Here is a 17,841-nt window from a genome sequence, read left to right on the forward strand (position 1 = left end):
TACAGCAACAGGCGCCCAAGAGGGAGCGGAGCGAGCGAGGAGGAGCGAAGAGGAGGTGGAGGAGGTGGAGGAGGAGGAGGAGCGTCTTCTCTGATAGCCGGCCGGCCGGAGCCCCGTGGAGGAAAGCTCGCGCTGCCTGTCGTGTTGTTGTTGGGGCAATGAAAGGCCGGATGTCTGGTGAAATATTTTTTTTAAAAAAATAACAGCACGCAACAACGCAGTCTGCACAGGACATTGCCACGGTATTGAAACTCCACCCCAAAAAAAAGTTGTTGGTTTAAAAAAATAATCTTACATCGAGACTATATCATCGGCGGTCCCGTGGTAGTTGACGTAACCGGTTCGGATCCCGTCGAGGATCATTGTGCCCCGTGCCGAGTGACGCCTGGCGCCGTGTGGCGGTCAGCGCGCTGCGCTACGAAGCCGGCGAGCCGAGTTCGATTCCCACCCACCATCATCGGCGACGATTCTCTGAACCGGTCCTGGGCCTCCCCCTAGGTCGACTCAGCCTCAAATGAGTACCTGGTGCGGTGTGTAAACATCGCCACTGGGGAGACAAAGGCGGCCGGGCGTGGTGCTGGCCACACACCCCCTCGTGTGCCGTTCCGGCTTTCATGGGTGCTCGCTAACAGCACTTGCCCCTACAGTCTGGTGCAGGCTACGCGGGGGGTCTTTGTTGCCGTGTGCAGTTTCGCTAAATGAATTCATCCGGCTCTCTATTGCAAAAGATGTAATTTATATCAATTGGCTGCCACCTGGGTAAATAGAGGACCTTGGGTTGCATTGAAAGTGCCCCTCGCCCCCCTCTCTGCCCTGCCTCGTTCCATCTGAGCCTTTGGCGAGGCACGCGCGAGGACTTGACCGAGGCTCGCTCGCTCTCGCGTGCGTGCGTGGCGGCTCGCGGAGATGACATCAAACGGAGTTTAAAGGGACAGCAGTGTGTGTGACAGTGTGTGTGCAACAGTGTGTGTGACAGTGTGTGTGCGACAGTGTGTGCGTGTGACGGTAGTGTAGCGGTTAGCGCTACGCTGCGCTACGAATCTGGCGACCCGGGTTCTATTCCCGCTCACGGCGAACACCAGTGACGATTATCTGAACCGGTCCTGGGCCTCCCCTAGGTCGACTCAGCCTCAAATATGTACCTGGTGTGACGTGTAAACATCGCCGCTCGGGAGACAAAGGCGGCCGGGCGTGGTGTTGGCTACCCACCCCCTCGTGTGCCGTGCCGGCCTTCATAGGTGCTCGCTAACAGCACTTGCCCCTACAGTCTGTTAAGGCTATACGGGGATCTTTGTCTTTGTGTGACAGTGTGTGTGTGCGCAACAGTGCGTGTGAGTAAAAGTCTTCCTCCCTACGATCCATGCTGGGTTTAACCGGGCTGGATTGTGTGAGGAGCTCACAAATCCTCGAAAGATCTGGACAAAGTCCATCGGTGAGCTCCTCCGGCAGGCAAGGCTGTGTTGGCTGGATCATGTAGCCCGCATGCCCAGCCACCGCATGCCGAAACAGCTTTTGTTCGGCCGGATCGAGGGGGCTAAACGGGCGCGGCACGGGCTAGAGAAGAGATGGAGTGATGTGGTACAGGAGGACGTGGAGCTGAGTGGACTTGCCGATGACTGGTACCAGCGGTGTCAAGATCGGCCTCTGTGGAGGAGGCTCGTGAAGGACGCTACTGGGCAGTTGGAGGCAGTCGCCCTCCAACAACAACGGAGGGCGGAGGAGCGACGCTCACAACAACGAGCGGAGCGCCGGGTGGCTAAAGCACAGCAAGTTTGCATAGTAGGGGGCACAGGTGGTGCATCAGCCACTCATCTCAGTCATCTCAGTCAGTCGACCCGTGGCACTTGGGTCTGCCCCGTGACCTCCTGCCAGCGAGCGTTCGACACTTCACGTGGCCTCAAGGTGCACATGGCCTGGCACAAGCGTCGTGGTGAGGTCACCCCCACTTAGTGGCGAATGGCGGTTGTTGTTGGTGTGTAACAGTGCGTGTGTAACAGTGCGTGTGTGTGTAACAGTGTGTGTGTAACAGTGCTTGTGTTTGCGCGTTTGGGAAGCGGTATAGTAGTGGTTAGCTTGCTGCGCTGCGAACCCGGCAATCTGAGTTCGATTTCCGCTCACGGTCAACACCAGTGACGATTATCTGAACCGGTCCTGGGCCTCCCCTAGGTCGACTCAGCCTCAAATTAGTAGCTGGTGTAGCGGTGTGTAAACATCGCCACTGGGGAGACAAAGGCGGCCGGGCGTGGTGCTGGCCATCCACTCCCTCGTGTGCCCTACCAGCCTTCATGGGTGCGTGCTAACAGCACTTGCCCCAACAAGTCTGTTAAGGCTATCCGGGGGATCTTTTTATTTTGTGTGCGTGCACCATCGGCGCACGCAAGGGTTCTCGTCGTAATTATTCTACCCAGCTCCGTTCCGGTGGCTGGACGTGGGCACGCCGCGCGGGGAGTCTCGTGTAACAAGCCATCACGATGGAAATCTCCCATCATCATCCGTTAACAAGCATCATCACCATCGCAGGCGATCTGACCTGTGTGCTCAGAGCCGTCAGGCGTGGCCGCCTTCGGCTGCCCTTCTGTCACCAGCCTCGCCCAGCGGCCCTCGCGCCTCCCTCCCTCCCCACGTTGCGTCCCGTTCGAGCCCGCGTGTATTTCTTAGCGGTCAATATGATGTCTGTAATTTGTGGGTTTTTTGTTGCCTGCGATCCACGTGTTTTTTAACAGCCGTGTGGGTTTTTTTTTGTCTTTCAATTATTGCACATTCGTTCCTTTACGCTGTGGGATGAACACAGCGTGCGCGTGTGTGCCCGCTCTAGCGAGACGTACTCGGTATTCTGGGAACCTGCCACGGTTCTGTGCAGGAAAAATAAACGTGGCCAACTTTTTTTCACGAGTTGAGAAAGGTACCTTTGACTGATCTCGTGTGCGAGTGTCTGTCTCTGTCTCTGTCAGTCTCACATGTGTGTGTGTGTGAATTCCGTGTGGAATTTATAAGGCTAAATGGGGCATCTTTGTTTGTGGGAGCATATACAGGTGTGTGTGTATGTGTGGACTTATAAACGCCTGAACAGGACGTCTTACACCAGTCTCGCCTTGGCTAAGAGGAAGAACGTTGCACTTGTGCTGGTGTGCGTGTGTGGTGTGTACCTATGGGTGGTGCAGTGTTGGAGTGGTTAGCGCACTGAGCCGCAAAGATTTGATTCCCGCTTACGGCCAACAGCTTTGGTGGAGCATCTGGGCCTTTTCGATGGTCGACCGAGTTCTCATGGAAAGCCTTCGTAGTTTCCCCACTTGTCTACGCGTTTGTGCGCTCTATAAAATAAATACAAATCTACATGTAATAAGACACAGCAATGTATCTTCTTTATGGCTCTACAGCTGAGCTTAAAAAAACAGAAAAGTTGTTCTTATTTTATACCAATCTCTTTGTTGGGGTGACGCGTGCGGGCTTTGGCACAGCTGCGACCTCCGGGATGAGAGGGATTCTCGCTCCCGCGCGGTATGAAGTCGTGACGTTTCCCGTGGTCGCACGCAACATTACAAACTCGGTGCTTTACGGGATTATTTTTTTACGCATCCTTTTGAAGGAAAATGTAACCCAAAAAACCAACAGCTCTCACCTTGTAGATGTGTACCCAGGCTACCTGTTCTGGGCTGTGCCCAACGCAGGTTTTGAAGATGATCTCAGGGAATACCCTTCCAGCAGCAGCAGTGGTGTGAGCCAGACGTTACATCGCTGAGGCCGGCTGCACCTGGGGGAGCTCGTAACTGGGTACTCGTTCCAGTCCGAGGCAGCCTCAGTGGACCTAAACATCAGTTGACAATTTTAGCATCAACAGCCAGAGTTTGAACCCTGGGGGGGGGGGGGGGCGGGGAGGGGGGGGTCAGTGGAACGGAAGTGCAGGACCGGCACAAAGCCGTTGTTTGAGAATGCGCCTGACGGCTCTTCGGGGCAGAGGAATGCGCGCTACCGCGATGACAACACCCCTGGAAGTGCTCTCACAATGCAGCGACGCAGAAAGCCGTCCAGTGTCTGATCAAATGAAAGTGCGGCGGTGGCGGCGGCGGTGGCGGCGACTTCTAACGGCGCGCTTTGAAAGCGCCTGGCCGAGCGGAGTGCGGCTTCAACTCGTCGCATTCCAGCGGAGACATTAAAAGTTATAAAATTGCCGTCGCTGGCACGTGGAGGTTCCTGGCCAGAGCCCCGTGACCCTCCCTGCGCTGCCCGTTACAGTGGCGATGAAAAGGGGCTCATTGACCCACACGCGCACATCCCCGGTGCGTGCCCACGCCATCATCCATTCGCGAGCCCACGCTGAATGAGGCCTCCATCTGATGTCGTGTGATCATTAGAGACGCGCTTACGTCCTGCTGAACAGAGTAGGTCACTGTGTACAGGAATCGTGACTCAATATTGACATTGAAACACAACCTGCTAGTCGATTGTCAGTCTACAAAGTGAAACATTTTCCGATTTAACAATAATGGCATCTACCTTGAAAAGTATATTAATCTCAGTGCATATTGCCGATTTAAAAGTAAATTTATAAACAAATTTGAAAAAAAAAAATGTAACCTATTATTAGGCAGCATGAAAGTATTCAATGAAGCAAAACATAAACTGCAAATATTGCGAAATAATCAAAACCTTTATATATACAACACTCTTTATACACATATATATATATGTTTACACAGTTTACCTCTGTTTGTCAGGCCTCTGCTATTGGCCACCCCACAATTTGTCTGCGTGAGATCCAAATTGAGTCATTTTCAGGTAAATTTCTAGCACTGGAACCTTTGCTAAGCAGATAGCAGCGACGTTGTATGTCTTCTTTTGGCTATGGGAGGGGAATGTAGAACCCAGAGGAAACCCATGCAGAACGGGGGGAGGACACACAACACTCCACACAGGGAGTTGAGAGTCGAACCCAGGCCCTTTGGCCGTGAGACACCAGAGTCACCACTGCCCCACCTTGGCACCCACAATCACCCTCACTGTTGATTACGATTGTAACAACCTGTCTCTTCCACCTGCATTCTACTTTAGATTACATTGGGATTTTTGATTTATTTTAAAATGCAGCCACACGCTGCAGGCCGTTTTATGTTTTCAACTATGTGTTAGTTCAATCGGTTAATCTACAATTTCAGTGTGTCTTATTTCACGTTTTATTTCTTCTGAATTTCTCGCGTCAGACGTTCCATCCAGTGTAACTGCAGTCCAGATATATTATTGTTCGGCTAGCGAATGTTCGTATGGCCTTCGATGCTGGACCAAGCCACGTGAAACCTAATGACATGTACGTTTTATTTTGTGTAGTTGGTGATTCGGCTTAGGTTCATACACTCCCCGGCACTCAAAAACCCTGGCTTTTCATCACGACTGGGCTGTCCTGGTTTGACCCCCAGGATCTCGGATCTGAGAAACGTAGATCAGTGGGCCCCGTGAGGGTTGCCCACTCACCCGAATTTCCACTTCAAACAGCAGTGGCGGGCGCTGGGAGCACAGTGGGAAGCGAGATCAAAGCAACTGCTGTGTAATCTTCACGTGCGGATTAGCGGCAATTAGCCAGTTTTACCGGAGGCGTAAATAAGTAAATGAATCGGTTTACAACAACCTTGTGGTGGAGCGGTGGTGCAGGGGTGAGTTCCAGTCCCGGCCACGGTTCACAACAGTGGCGAGTGATTTTAGAACTTGGTCCCGCGCCTCTCCGAGTTCAACTCAGTACCCGGTGTGGCGTGTAATCATCGGCAATGGGGGGAGACAAAGGGGGCCGGGCGTGGTGTTGGCTACACCCCGTCCCCACCGCCCTATGTGGCCGTTGAAGGCGGCCACGCGAGGGGATCGTTGCCTTTGTCGTTGTTGCGAGCAGGTGGAGTTCCACCCGTACCAGCAGCCTCGCGAGCTCATGTCGTTCTGCCGGTCGCGGGGCATCGCCTTCGAGGGCTACTGCCCCCTGGCCAAGGGGCAGGTGCTGTGCGACCCCACGGTCCAGGCCGTCGCGCGCAAGCACGCCCGCACGCCCGCCCAGGTGTGCATCCGGTGGAGCCTGCAGGTACGCAATGCTGTCGTGACGCGCCGCCCGCTCCCCGCCGTCCTGACGAACGGGGAGCCGAGGGACATGGCCAGGCTTGGCCGGCTGGGTGGCAGGCACGGGAACAGCTCAGATTGGATGGCAGGCTGACGGATGGTGGAATAGGCAGGCATTCAGGCAGCTGACAGGCAGGCAGAGAGGCTGCTTACCGTGATGGAGCAAATTCAAATCCCTCAATGAGGATTGCACACAGCAATCATCGCCGCCTACTGGCAACTAATACCACGGGGCAATCCTCCAAACGAGACCATCCCCTGTCTCTTGAATCCTCGGCTCGTTTAACAAGATAAACCCGAAACGGGAGAAGCACATTAAAATGTGAACAGAATAATCAATGATGAGATACAGCGGTTGGATCCTGTGGTGGTGAGGTATCATGCATGGACATTTTCGGCCAATATTGGCACTTCATTAAAAGACAGCACCTCCGATTAGCACGGTGCAAAAGAAGTTCATTATACATACAAACAACGCTTGCGTGAAACACGGGGCACGGGCGGGGGGGGGGGGTTGATTGAGTGGCGAGAGTCAAGTGCGCGCATTGTTTTACCAACTAATCCTGCATTTGGTGACATGTCCTGTCTTCCAGAACGGGGTGATCACCATCCCAAAGTCGACAAAGGAAGCAAGGATCAAGGAGAACTGCCAGGTGGGAACGCCGTGCCACCACGGGGCGGCCACGCCGCTCGTTTGCAGAGGCTCACGGTTCGAAACCCACGGCCGGCCCCGGTTAATACTTGCGGGCGTAGTGGACGTTGAAGATCCCCCTGACGTAATGCTCACACAGTAGGCCAGTGTCAGGGTAAAAGTTCACCAAAGTAAAACAATTACACACATGTGCAAAGTACTCAATCGGGATTATACAAAGCAGCCGTCATCGCCACCTACTGGGAGAGGATTGCCCCAGGTCGCTCTTGCAGATGACACTGACCCTGGTCTCCTGACTCCTGCAGCTGGTTAAACAAAATTCACTTGGATTTGAAACCTTCTCCGCTCATCGTCTGAGCTCAGTGATCGTGCTCCAGAGCCTCCGAATGTCGCCTCTTCACTTTCCCCCACGCGGCTTCTCTGCATCCCCCATGGCTTCGCTTTGTAAGCACTTTGCTGCACCTTGGCTGTGGCTCCCGTGCCGTTTTGCTTGAGTTACTTCCCTCCCCTCCCCTCCCTTCCCCTCCCTTCTTCCTTCGCTATTCCTCACGTGACTCTGCCTCATTCATTCCCTGCTTGAGGTGTGACCTTGCGTGCATCGTCTCAAATTGGACGTCAAGAACCTCGTATCGGACGCTCCAAAGATAAGAAAATATTGTATCACACTATTCGGTCGGCCAAAAGCATACAAACCACTAACTGATACGATGGGTACAATTATGGATAATGTACAGCCCATTGTCAATCCACTGCTAGATGAAGGTCCACCCACATCGTGTCGGTCTTTGGGAGTATTTGACCATGCTTTGCCATTCTGGTCAGCGCGGGTTGGTGAAGTGAGGGTGCAGGATGGGGTCAGGTTTCACTCTCCACTGATGTGAATCGTGGTGGTGGAATTGAACTCAGGTGACTAAATTCACTGCACTCCCCATTTTCCCACCACTTTGGCAACATAAATGTAACCCAGCGATATGTAATGGACTCTAATCGTGAGGTTCTGCATTGGCGTCAGTTTTACACAACTTACCATTGCAACTCTTTCTGTATTATTGAAGGTCCCTGAACGGGAGCAATCCATTTTCAAGTTCGGGTTTATACTTAGAATTAAAATAAGTAGGCTTGGTTTGCGGCCTACAAGCCTCTGATGGCGAGGCACCCTGACATAAAAGAACTGTGGGTGCCATATGACATCACAACCACAGAGGCCTACTTCAGCATTTGACATTTGGAATTTGACAGGAAGCCACAGCAGCTGTTGAAGCAGATACGTATGGAATCAGCAATTATTTTACCTAAACCGCTTGATTTTGATTGGCAGATAGCTCACTCGCTAGAGCATTCGCTGACATTGGGATTGACTGAAAAAATATTACCACCACCATGAGTCTGCTTCGGTTACTTAGAAAAAAAGCATATCATACAAAATATCATAGCGTAAGACAATTTTAACTTCATAATTTAATAAAGCACCTTTCATCAAGGATCTCAAAGTACGGCACAAGACACAGCAGCAAACAATCAGCGTAAAAACAACTCGTGAAAACTAAAAGTAAAAGTAATCAATGCTTAAAAGACATTTTCTGAATTTACGGGTAGTTGAGTAAACGGGAGTATATAAATGCGTTTTAAGATGTGTGGTTTTCAAAATCTCGACCGACTCGGAGACGCCGAGATATCTGGTGGAAGAGAGTTCCAGAGTCTGGGAGCCACGCGGGGACCGGCTCCTGGTCGACCATCGACCGGAGCCTCGGCCCGGGAATGCAGAGGAGACCTGCACCCCCAGATCTTAGAGACCTTGAGGGGACGTGCGGTTGCAGCAACGAGTCTCTGAAGTAGGCCGGGACAAGGTGGTTCAGAGCTTTGTAAGTTAGCACCGACGTGTAATGGCGTCTGTAATGTATACGGCGTTTTATGAATACGTATCTTTTGAGCGTATATATAATTTTGTTGTGACCAGGTGGGAACTCTGGATACCAGGATGAGTCTTTTTTGCAAGAGGAGTGATCTGGGTCACCGAACTGACCATAGGAAAACAAATAAAAATAAAGTACAGCAAAGAAGCTAATTTCAATCGATACAAAAATTACCGTGTCACGGGAAATATCTAAAATATTGCACAAGGATAAATCGTCGTTAAATAATAACATAGAAAGAGGGTGTTCTAAGTTATTTTATAGGAAGGTGAAATTCCCTCCACTGGTTCAGGACCTTCAATAAAAAATATTTCCTTCCTTTCTCTTGCATCGTCGACCTTGCTTCACTCTGCTCCACAACGTGGCCTCCAAGCAAAGTGAGACTCCCAGGGGGCATCTACATCGGACACGGGGCCGGTGGCATTTCAGGATTTTATAAGGCCGCGCTGAGGTTACAGTTCAATGTTGCAGTGACGTGCGACATCAAATTCATTCATTTCAATCGCCTTTAATCAATTGTGGGGGGGGGGGGCCCTTCGCGATGTGTTCGATCTCCTCACTGAATAAATAAACGCTGTTCCACTCATCTCTCCTTTTCCAAATGAAACCGATTCCTCCTTTGCCCATGTGCTATTGCCGATTCATGTGAAGCAGCATTCGTTGAAGCAACCCATCTCTGGACTGACGATGAGACCCAGAAGGGTGAAACCAGAGTCAAACCCCGTAAAGCTGTGCGTTGCCATATCTTATCTTGTCAGTGCAATCCCTCTTCACGAATAAGAGACACTTGGGAAATCATATTTAAACGGGGACGCTTATTCATTTATTAGCACAGTTGTGTGGGACGGTGCTTGTGAGTAGATTTTCCAACTGCGTGCCTACTGGCCGAGGGGCGAGCGGGACCACCTGGCTACCTTGCCGCCGTGCGATCGAGCAGCGCTGCCTTCTCATCACGCAACGCGCTGCTGGGGGCAGACCACGTGGTGTGCGGTGACAGAACGGCCGTCTAGACAGCTCGAAAGCAGCGGCACTGGTGGGGTGTGCGTGCCGGTCGGTACCTGCCACGTTCTGACCCCGTGGACGTCTGTGAAAAAGAGCTTGATAACTCGTCGGATTCTTCCAGTATAATTAAATAGATGCTGACTAACTTCCTCCTCCCCCCCCCCCCACCATTCCCACATCTCCCACTCCCCCCCCCCTCCCTGCCACAAACTCCCCCTAACCCCCACCCTCTACCCCTTCCCACCTTGTCCCCACTTCACTCTTCCGCTCACCACTCTCCACACGCAGGTATTTGATTTCCACCTTGCCGATGGCGACGTGGCCGCGCTGAACGGCTTACACGACGGCAGGCATGTCAGCTGGGACTGGAGCAGCTGCCTGTGAAGCCGTTTCCTCTCTAACCGACGCGCCCCCCAAAACGAAACACCAACCTCAGACTCGAGGCCCCCCCCCCCCCGCCCCAACTACACAAACATTGCAGAGGCAGTCCCGAGCCACTGTGTGCGCAGCGCGCTTTCACATTGTGGCGTCGACAGCTGCGTTCAGCGTCGTTGTACCTCGTTTAAGGTGGGCGGAGGGGGGGGAGCCCGTGGAATAGAAGCTCTGTTGTTGCTAAGAGATCTCGGTCGACGTGGCGAGAGAGAGGGACCTATCTTTATGTGTGGGTACCATTCCGATTTCGGGCGTTACGGTGGGCACGCAAGAACGTGTGCCCTTTGTGATTGGCACCGCGTTGCCTTGCACGGCTGCGTTACCATGGGTGGCTCACTTTGCCGTGCGAGCCAGCTATAGGTGGCTCACTTTGCCGTGCGAGCCAGCTATAGATGGCTCACTTTGCCGTGCGAGCCAGCTATGGGTGGCTCACTTTGCCGTGCGAGCCAGCTATGGGTGGCTCACTTTGCCGTGCGAGCCAGCTATGGGTGGCTCACTTTGCCGTGCGAGCCAGCTATGGGTGGCTCACTTTGCCGTGCGAGCCAGCTATAGGTGGCTCACTTTGCCGTGCGAGCCAGCTATGGGTGGCTCACTTTGCCATGCAAGCCAGCCGCCCGCTGTTTGCACGACTTACCTGGCAGTGCGGCGAGGAGTCGCGCTCTGCGTTGCACTAATAATCACGCGCTTTGTGCTCTTACTGCGCGTTTCCAACCTGGCGGTTTTATTTTGATCGGCCGGGCTGCTCAGCTCACAGTCGCAGGCTCTCGATTTCAAATTCCATTTCGGGAGGGGGGGGGTTAACTCGACCCATCGTCCTTCCAGGATTGGTCATGTGAGCGCTCCTTTGTGCTAAAGGCAACAATAGATGTCCTTGGCGGAGATTGGTCCCAGCGGAATCTCGCAGGAATGTGGCCGTTTCGCTGCTGCCTGAGGCCTAACAATGGGCGTCGGCAGCCCCGACTGAGTGCCCTGGACACCGATTTTAATCCACCGCACACGCGAACTCGACAGAGAGCCGCTCCAAAGAGAACGTGAGCAATGGTGTTAGCCGAGACTTACAAACAAACAAACGTGGATTTTCTATTCACCATCGGGACCGACCCAGCCGTCTTGAATTGGTGTGAGATGTTGAACGGTGAGCCCGTTTCTTCATTCCACGTGACAAGTTGGTTAATGTTACGCTTGTAATGAATTCAAGGCCACTGTACACCTGGACGAGACGCTGAAATATAAAGATAGCCACTGAAAGTAAAAACTTAGGGTTTTGTTTTTAAGATGAGCGTGTTTGAAAGAGGGAGGCTCAAGCCAAATGCTTACTAATTCCTTGCATGCTATTTTGAACATATTGTGCAACAGATTAAAATCATTTGCATTACTGCATAAGTTACTAAACAGATAAGCAGACATAATGACGTCTTCACATATCTCTCTTTCCACGTAAAACTAAGTGTGTTTTCAGAACCAATCAGAGCCACGGCCTTCTGGAAGTGCATAATTTCATTACCATTGATTCGGTGCAAGTGATCAAGTGTACGACCTGTACTCATCGTCACGTGGAGCAGAGGGTTGAAAATAAAGTTGTGTCAACCACAAATCCAACAATTTGATCGTAATCTTCAACTCTAAAGGTTATAAAGTTGTTGTCGATTTCTCACTCCACATGACCCAGGACCTGCTGCACTGCAAATTATCCAGTGGCATTAAGAGAGTATATCTGGCACGAACGTCATGAAATACTCCAAGTAACATTGCATAGCGATGCCTTGTGTTGACTACACGTATTCCTGAATCGTGTGCCATTCAACACTGCGGTTAAACTCTGTGAATGTGAACATTCGATTGTTTTAATAAAGCATAAAAGTTACGTTGGTTGACAACCAATAGAATGCAGTGTATGCCGTGATTGTGATGAGATAATAATGCACGTGTGGACGTGCGCTCCTCTGCATGGTTTCATGGCTCCCAAGGGTTGGGGAAACTTTTCCTTCCCGAGGGCCTTCGAAGACCTTGGGCGGTCAACCACAAACTTTAACGTGCGCACCTACGTCACTTCTGTAGCTGCAAGAGGCCCTTGCTGTGGACAGTTTTGGCCACACTTTAGTGCCAATGAATGTGGGGACTGACACTAAAATCAGTGCCGGATTAAGCTAGTGCGGGGCCTGTAGCATATGTTATTATAAAGGGGCCCTAAATAAAATAAAATAAAACATAAATATTAAAACACAAATATTTAACTTGCATAGTAATTATATGTTTTCATTTGCTATACAGCCAGTTAATACGACATCGCTAACCTTAAACACCCAGTTGTTCATAAAAGTTTAAGGCAGTATAGTACTATAGTAATAGAGCAAATGCAGAATCACTGAACCGGAATTGATAGCTTTGAAAGCATTTAGCGCGGGGCCTTTAAAAGTGAGGGAGCCCGTAGCTACATATGTAGCTGCTTTTGCTACGAGGATAATCCGGCACTGACTAAAATCGGGCCCACCAAGTGACTTCATTGGCACCGTTTGATTGACCTCCCACGTTCAGACGACTGGAGGGTGTGCCTAGTCAGATGGGGCCTGTGAATGTCTGCGATTAGCCACCAGAACCTAGTGCACTGGGCAGGAATCTTAAATACCTCTGATGAAGACAGCCCGGGAATTGATCTGTCCTGAGATCTTGTGTTGTGTTCAACTTTATTGGTGTATACTGCACAGTTATGATAGCTTGAGAAATGTTGGCAATCGAACTGTGTTGACAGAAGACGTGTAATGTCCTTGAATGGCACCTTCTGATTCAGGGTCACTTTTGAATAATAAATAAGAGCTTCTTAGCTCAGTGGACGTTGCCCGCAATAAACTCACGGTTTTTACCCTTGGTAGAAGCTTATTATTATTATTATGAACTGAATGCGTCATCTGATACTATGTTATTGGCAAGGTAGCTGTCCCGGTAAATCTCTTGAGTCTTCCCAGGACATTGAATATCTCGGTTTGTGTCAGTTGCATAATAATAGTTATCCCATCTTCCCATGATATATCCCGGTTGTTATATTTTTTTATTCAGAGGAGGCAGCCCCCGTGTGCGTGCCGTGCGTACGTACGTGACTTTGCGTGTGCGTATCTGCTTGTCCGTCTGCTTGTCCGCGTCTCTCCGTTCCAGGTGTTCGACTTCAGCCTACCTGCGGAGGACATGGCGACCTTGGATGGAATGCACGTGGGCAGGAAGCTCATTCATCTCACTCAGCCCATGTGGCAGGGCTGAGCATTTGAAGTGCTCTTCAGCAACCACTGCAGGACTCGGCTTGAGTCGGCAATGGGTACGGCTTGCTCAACCACAACAAGGAGTCACATGAAACTAACGGCGCAGTGGTGGGTTTTATGTTGGTTTTTTTTTAGATTAATTTCAAGAATGAATACATGGGAAATGTGCAGTCCTACAGACCACGTAGCAGCTGTGGTCTCTCATGAGACGCGCGATAACGAATCTCCTCATGCTGCATAATCCCAGACCAGGCTTTCGCTTGTGGGTTCTATCCGAGGTACAGTCATTCATAAATGGATCAAGATGACAAGTAATATTGCTTTAACTAAGAGACCTGGTTCTGTTCTGGATTGAATCCCAGAGATTGAACGTGGATTAACATCAGCTCTGAAGGGGTTCTGAGAGGGACAGGGATTAAAGTGAACTACTGCCGAGTGTGCCCAGCAGAAGAACTTCACACTCCAGCCCTCAACGTTGTGCCTCGATTACGCTGCGAAACGCTCAAATGCACTTCACTTTTCCTTTTCTGTTTTTCTGTGAAACATAAACAAGCAAGTGGATGACTTTCAGAGCTGTGGTGCACGTCTATGATGTCACCTCTGAGTTGTTGCTCATCCCAGTGAGCGAGCGGCGATGGGGCAATGCGGTGGCATCTCCACTGGGATGTGGCTCTGCTCTAATAGTTGAAACCGAAATGAAAAAAAAAACTCAAACATTTGATTCTTGTTGTGCCTTGTTGAAAGTAGCTGCGTTGCGGTATACTGTACGCGGCCGATAAAAAAATATATGAATGTGTAAAAATATTTCGCAATCTTATGTGACCCCGAGCGGCCGATCGTGAGTTTAAACACAATCCATCAAAGGCATCTTTGAGAAACGACGCGAATCAAATTCCCCAAATGTTGACTTTCCAGGCTGTAAAATTGCATCTGAAAGCAACCAAAAACATAACGGCTTGCAGGAGTCGCCGGTGAGAAACACTCTTCCTGCCGCAAATGCATCCACGTATTCGGAGAGCCCCAGGCTGCAAAAATCGCCGTCATGTCTGACTTGGTGCATTGCAGTGTTGTTGTTGTTGTGGAGTGCAGTGTTGAATTCAGAGCTGATGCAATGTAACCTTCTATACAGCATGCACTCCCCTGCTGAGGCCTTCTTAGAGCCGCAGTGCGATGCATTATTAATAAAGGATTTGTTTGAAACTCACGCCGGGGACAGCTTTTGTAAAAAAAAAAAATATTTTGCCACAACCTGAGCCGCTGGCAAGGCGTGCTGTTTGTCGTGGCGATAAACGAGCAGAGTGTTTTGTTGTGACTTTTTGAAGTCCTTTTGTGGGGCTCCCTCGGCTGCGAGCGGAAGCTGTCTCATAAACAAGGCTCGCGAATAAGTGTATAGCGAAACAGCGTGCTTATTATGTAAACGACCTGAATCGGTGCTCTGGCCGATCAACCTCGGAGAGAAGCTATTCTGAGAGACACTCTCGCCTCCGCCGTCGGGCTCTGAAAGCGGAGGAGCGAATGCACCCAACGCAAGCAACTCGATTCCGCATCCTAGCACAGCACCCACACGCTTCACTGGGTTTCCGTAGTAAATAGAAGTCTTCATTTCGCCGAACGTTGAACGACGCGCCGCTTTCCAACACAAATCGTTTTTTTTCCCTTACCAGCCACCGCGCGCGGTGATTTATGCGTTGTTTTTAGAGTAGCGTCCGGATTATAAATATCTGTAGTTAGATATAATCCATCACATTCGGCTCATTTCAACTTAACTGCGTCTCGAATGCATTTGTCAATATTTAAAAGATTTGTACATGTTTATCCTGTTTGTGAGGAGGAAAACGTTTGAAAGGAAGTATAAATGTAGTTTATTCCCTCTATATTCCAATGTTTAATCCAATAAACAGCACATTCAAACTAAAGCATTAGAAATCCAGGAACAGGCTTAACATTCACTTACATGGGCCTGGAAAGACTTAGGGAAGGGGCTGCAGCGGTCGTAAGCACGTGGCTAAGGCCGGGCGGCTCAGCGGGAGAGTGGATCCCAGTTCGTAGGTTGACGACGACCAGGACCGCCTGGTGATGACGCCAACGGTCGTTGTCCTGTGGATGTCCTTGCCCCCATCATAGGAATGTGGAACTTCCACCACTGGCTCAGGGTTGTAAACAAGAGATGAGCACCAATGCCGCAATGAACATTCGATCACGAAATCACGTTGCCTTAAGCTTTGACTGTGGCACTTATTGAGGTGGTTGGGCCTGACGTGTAGGTATGTTGAACTTCTTTTGCACCGTACGCAGCCAACCGTGCAAATCGGGGGTGCGGGAGAAGGACAACAAACTAAACACAATTACTAATTTCTCAGGAAATTTCTCAGTTATCAATCTAGATGACTTCAAAGTTGCTTCCTAATATCGGAAGAGCGTTCCAGACGGCCGCAGAAGCGCATCTGAAAGCGCCACGCAATGCAGTAAGCACCCTTGTTCGATGGCCAGCGAGGACGAGCGGAGTTCGCGTGGTGATGGTTTATGCTCCTTGAGATCAGGGCTTGTACCGTACAAGCCCAGCCATCATCGTTTTCCCCCATTCCTGCCGTTCTGGTACACTCACAAAACATCTTCATCTGGCTCGATTCCAAGCAGGGTCGGGGTTGAGGTTAATCGTTTTTTTTTGTCGTACCTTGAGTCAGTGAGTGCACTTGAACGTGTGACATCACCCGCAATAGAGAGGGGTGACCGTGGCTGCTGCTGATGATGCTGATTATGGTGATTATGGTGGTGATTATGAGACGATGCACTGCAGTGCCAGTGGCCTGCAGCATGAACGACGACCACAACGCCACCCTCCCATCCCCTGCCATCACGTGCCAGCTGCCCTCCAAAAACAATTTCACCCCGCTGCTCATGACGAATGAGCAGTTTGCACAACAGCAGGCAGAGCGATGTGGGCAACTCGATCGCAGCAAGTGTGCGCTTAGGGGCACGGTTGGCTTAGATTGCAGCCATTCTCAGCTGCCCACCCGAATCCCTGGGCCTGTGCCATAGCCTCCTGTCGGAGGTCCTCTGCTTCTACACGCGGTATTTCTGTGCGCCAAGCTGTTGCGGTGGCATCGCCACTTTGCGGGCAGTGATGAATTCATCGCACGGTGTGTGTGCGCGCGTGTAAAACTTCCGACAATAATCATCCGTCCCTGTTGGAGTAAATTGGAAAATGTAAATGTGTTGCCCACCGTAGCAAATACACAAAAGAGACTGCACATATGGTTATTGCTATTTTGGCTTTCATCATTAATAGTGAAGGAAAAGTGTATAGGATAGTAAATCTCTAATTTTGGACGATCCTTGAGAATGTGTGTTTGGTACGTTGGTAGATACAATGAGTTTCACGGATACGAACGGTGGTTCTCGTATAGTGATCATGGCCCGCGTACCATGGGAATGTGGAATTTCCACAACTGGCTTATGGCTGCCAAAGGAATTGTTACCACATTGTTCATTGGAGCAGGCAGACATTACGTGAACGCCTTTGGGTGGGTACGGTGATTGCTGCAATCAAAAAAGTTAGGGATATGGAATTGCAGAAATACACATATAAAACTCAACACATTTTAGAGGTTCAAAAATACAATGGTCCGGCTTGCATGGAATGTTTTTTTGGTCTTAAACTTTCTGCTTCTGGCCCCACATGGCCTTATTATCTGAACAACCAACTCTAAACACCAATCGTGTGTAGTCTTGCCTTTTAGTAACGGTGGTAAAGGTGTAGCCCTGCAATTGCTTGCTCACACCACTGCTAGTGGAAGGGCCTCGGCTTGTACCCACACTTTACCCCACCACACCCATCCTGACAACTTAATGTGTGGTACGCCCATTTATTTGGGAGATGAGACTGTTGTAGTTTCACGGTTAGTTTTGTATTAAAGTCTTATTATTTTCGGTATTGCAATAATTGTTTATCTTTCTTTACTGCGCTGATCCAGCAGTGGAAATCCCAGTCCTATGGGAAGTTTACCGACAGCCAGCCATTGTTGACTTCCGATAACGTGGTACTATTTCATTGATCCAGTAAGTAAGTCAAGCCCTCACTGAACTCGCGACTGTCCAATCATGAGCTGAGCACCCGAGCATCGGTGCCACACCTTAACATTTGGTAGCAGCATTCATCATCATCAGCCATGATCTAGCCTTCCGAAGCCATTGCCATCCCTTGCAATCTCACAATTAGTAATGCTACTACTACGACTGCAACATGGTATACGTTAATTTGTTGAAACCAGAAGGCAACGCATGGGTCAATGTGTCTCTTCCGAGAGCCACGCACGTGCGTGACGGATGCAAAAATGAAATATTATTTCCTCTCAATGCAGTTATTCTTTCTCGTATTGAGAATCGTTGTGGTGAAAATGCCTTTAATACCTCCATCCACGAAACATCCACATGTTTCCACTTGGCAACCTCACAGCTGCACCATCAGGAACGCGTGCGGTTTGTACGCTCACCGTCT

The 17,841-nt window shown here is 50.3% G+C and overlaps 1 protein-coding gene across 4 annotated transcripts in view; it reads left to right on the plus strand.

Moving 5' to 3' along the window:
- LOC116948809 (putative oxidoreductase ZK1290.5) overlaps nt 1–17,841 on the plus strand; it is a 123,365-nt gene that overhangs the window by 97,896 nt on the left and 7,628 nt on the right. For 2 of the 4 annotated variants that reach the window (XM_032965923.2, XM_032965921.2), the window contains 3 exons: nt 5,876–6,058; nt 6,687–6,746; nt 13,243–14,547. In XM_032965923.2, coding sequence (XP_032821814.1) covers nt 5,876–6,058; nt 6,687–6,746; nt 13,243–13,344 — 345 coding nt within the window. In that variant the 3' untranslated portion in view covers nt 13,345–14,547. Of the gene's footprint in view, nt 1–5,875; nt 6,059–6,686; nt 6,747–9,948; nt 12,953–13,242; nt 14,548–17,841 lie in introns of those variants that run through there. The other 2 variants (XR_012945952.1, XM_032965922.2) reach the window with 2 other exon arrangements.

This window comes from Petromyzon marinus, chromosome 35 (assembly GCF_048934315.1).
Source record: "Petromyzon marinus isolate PM22_M1 ecotype Great Lakes invasive population chromosome 35, UKy_Petmar_22M1.pri1.0, whole genome shotgun sequence".
NCBI lineage: Eukaryota > Metazoa > Chordata > Hyperoartia > Petromyzontiformes > Petromyzontidae > Petromyzon > Petromyzon marinus.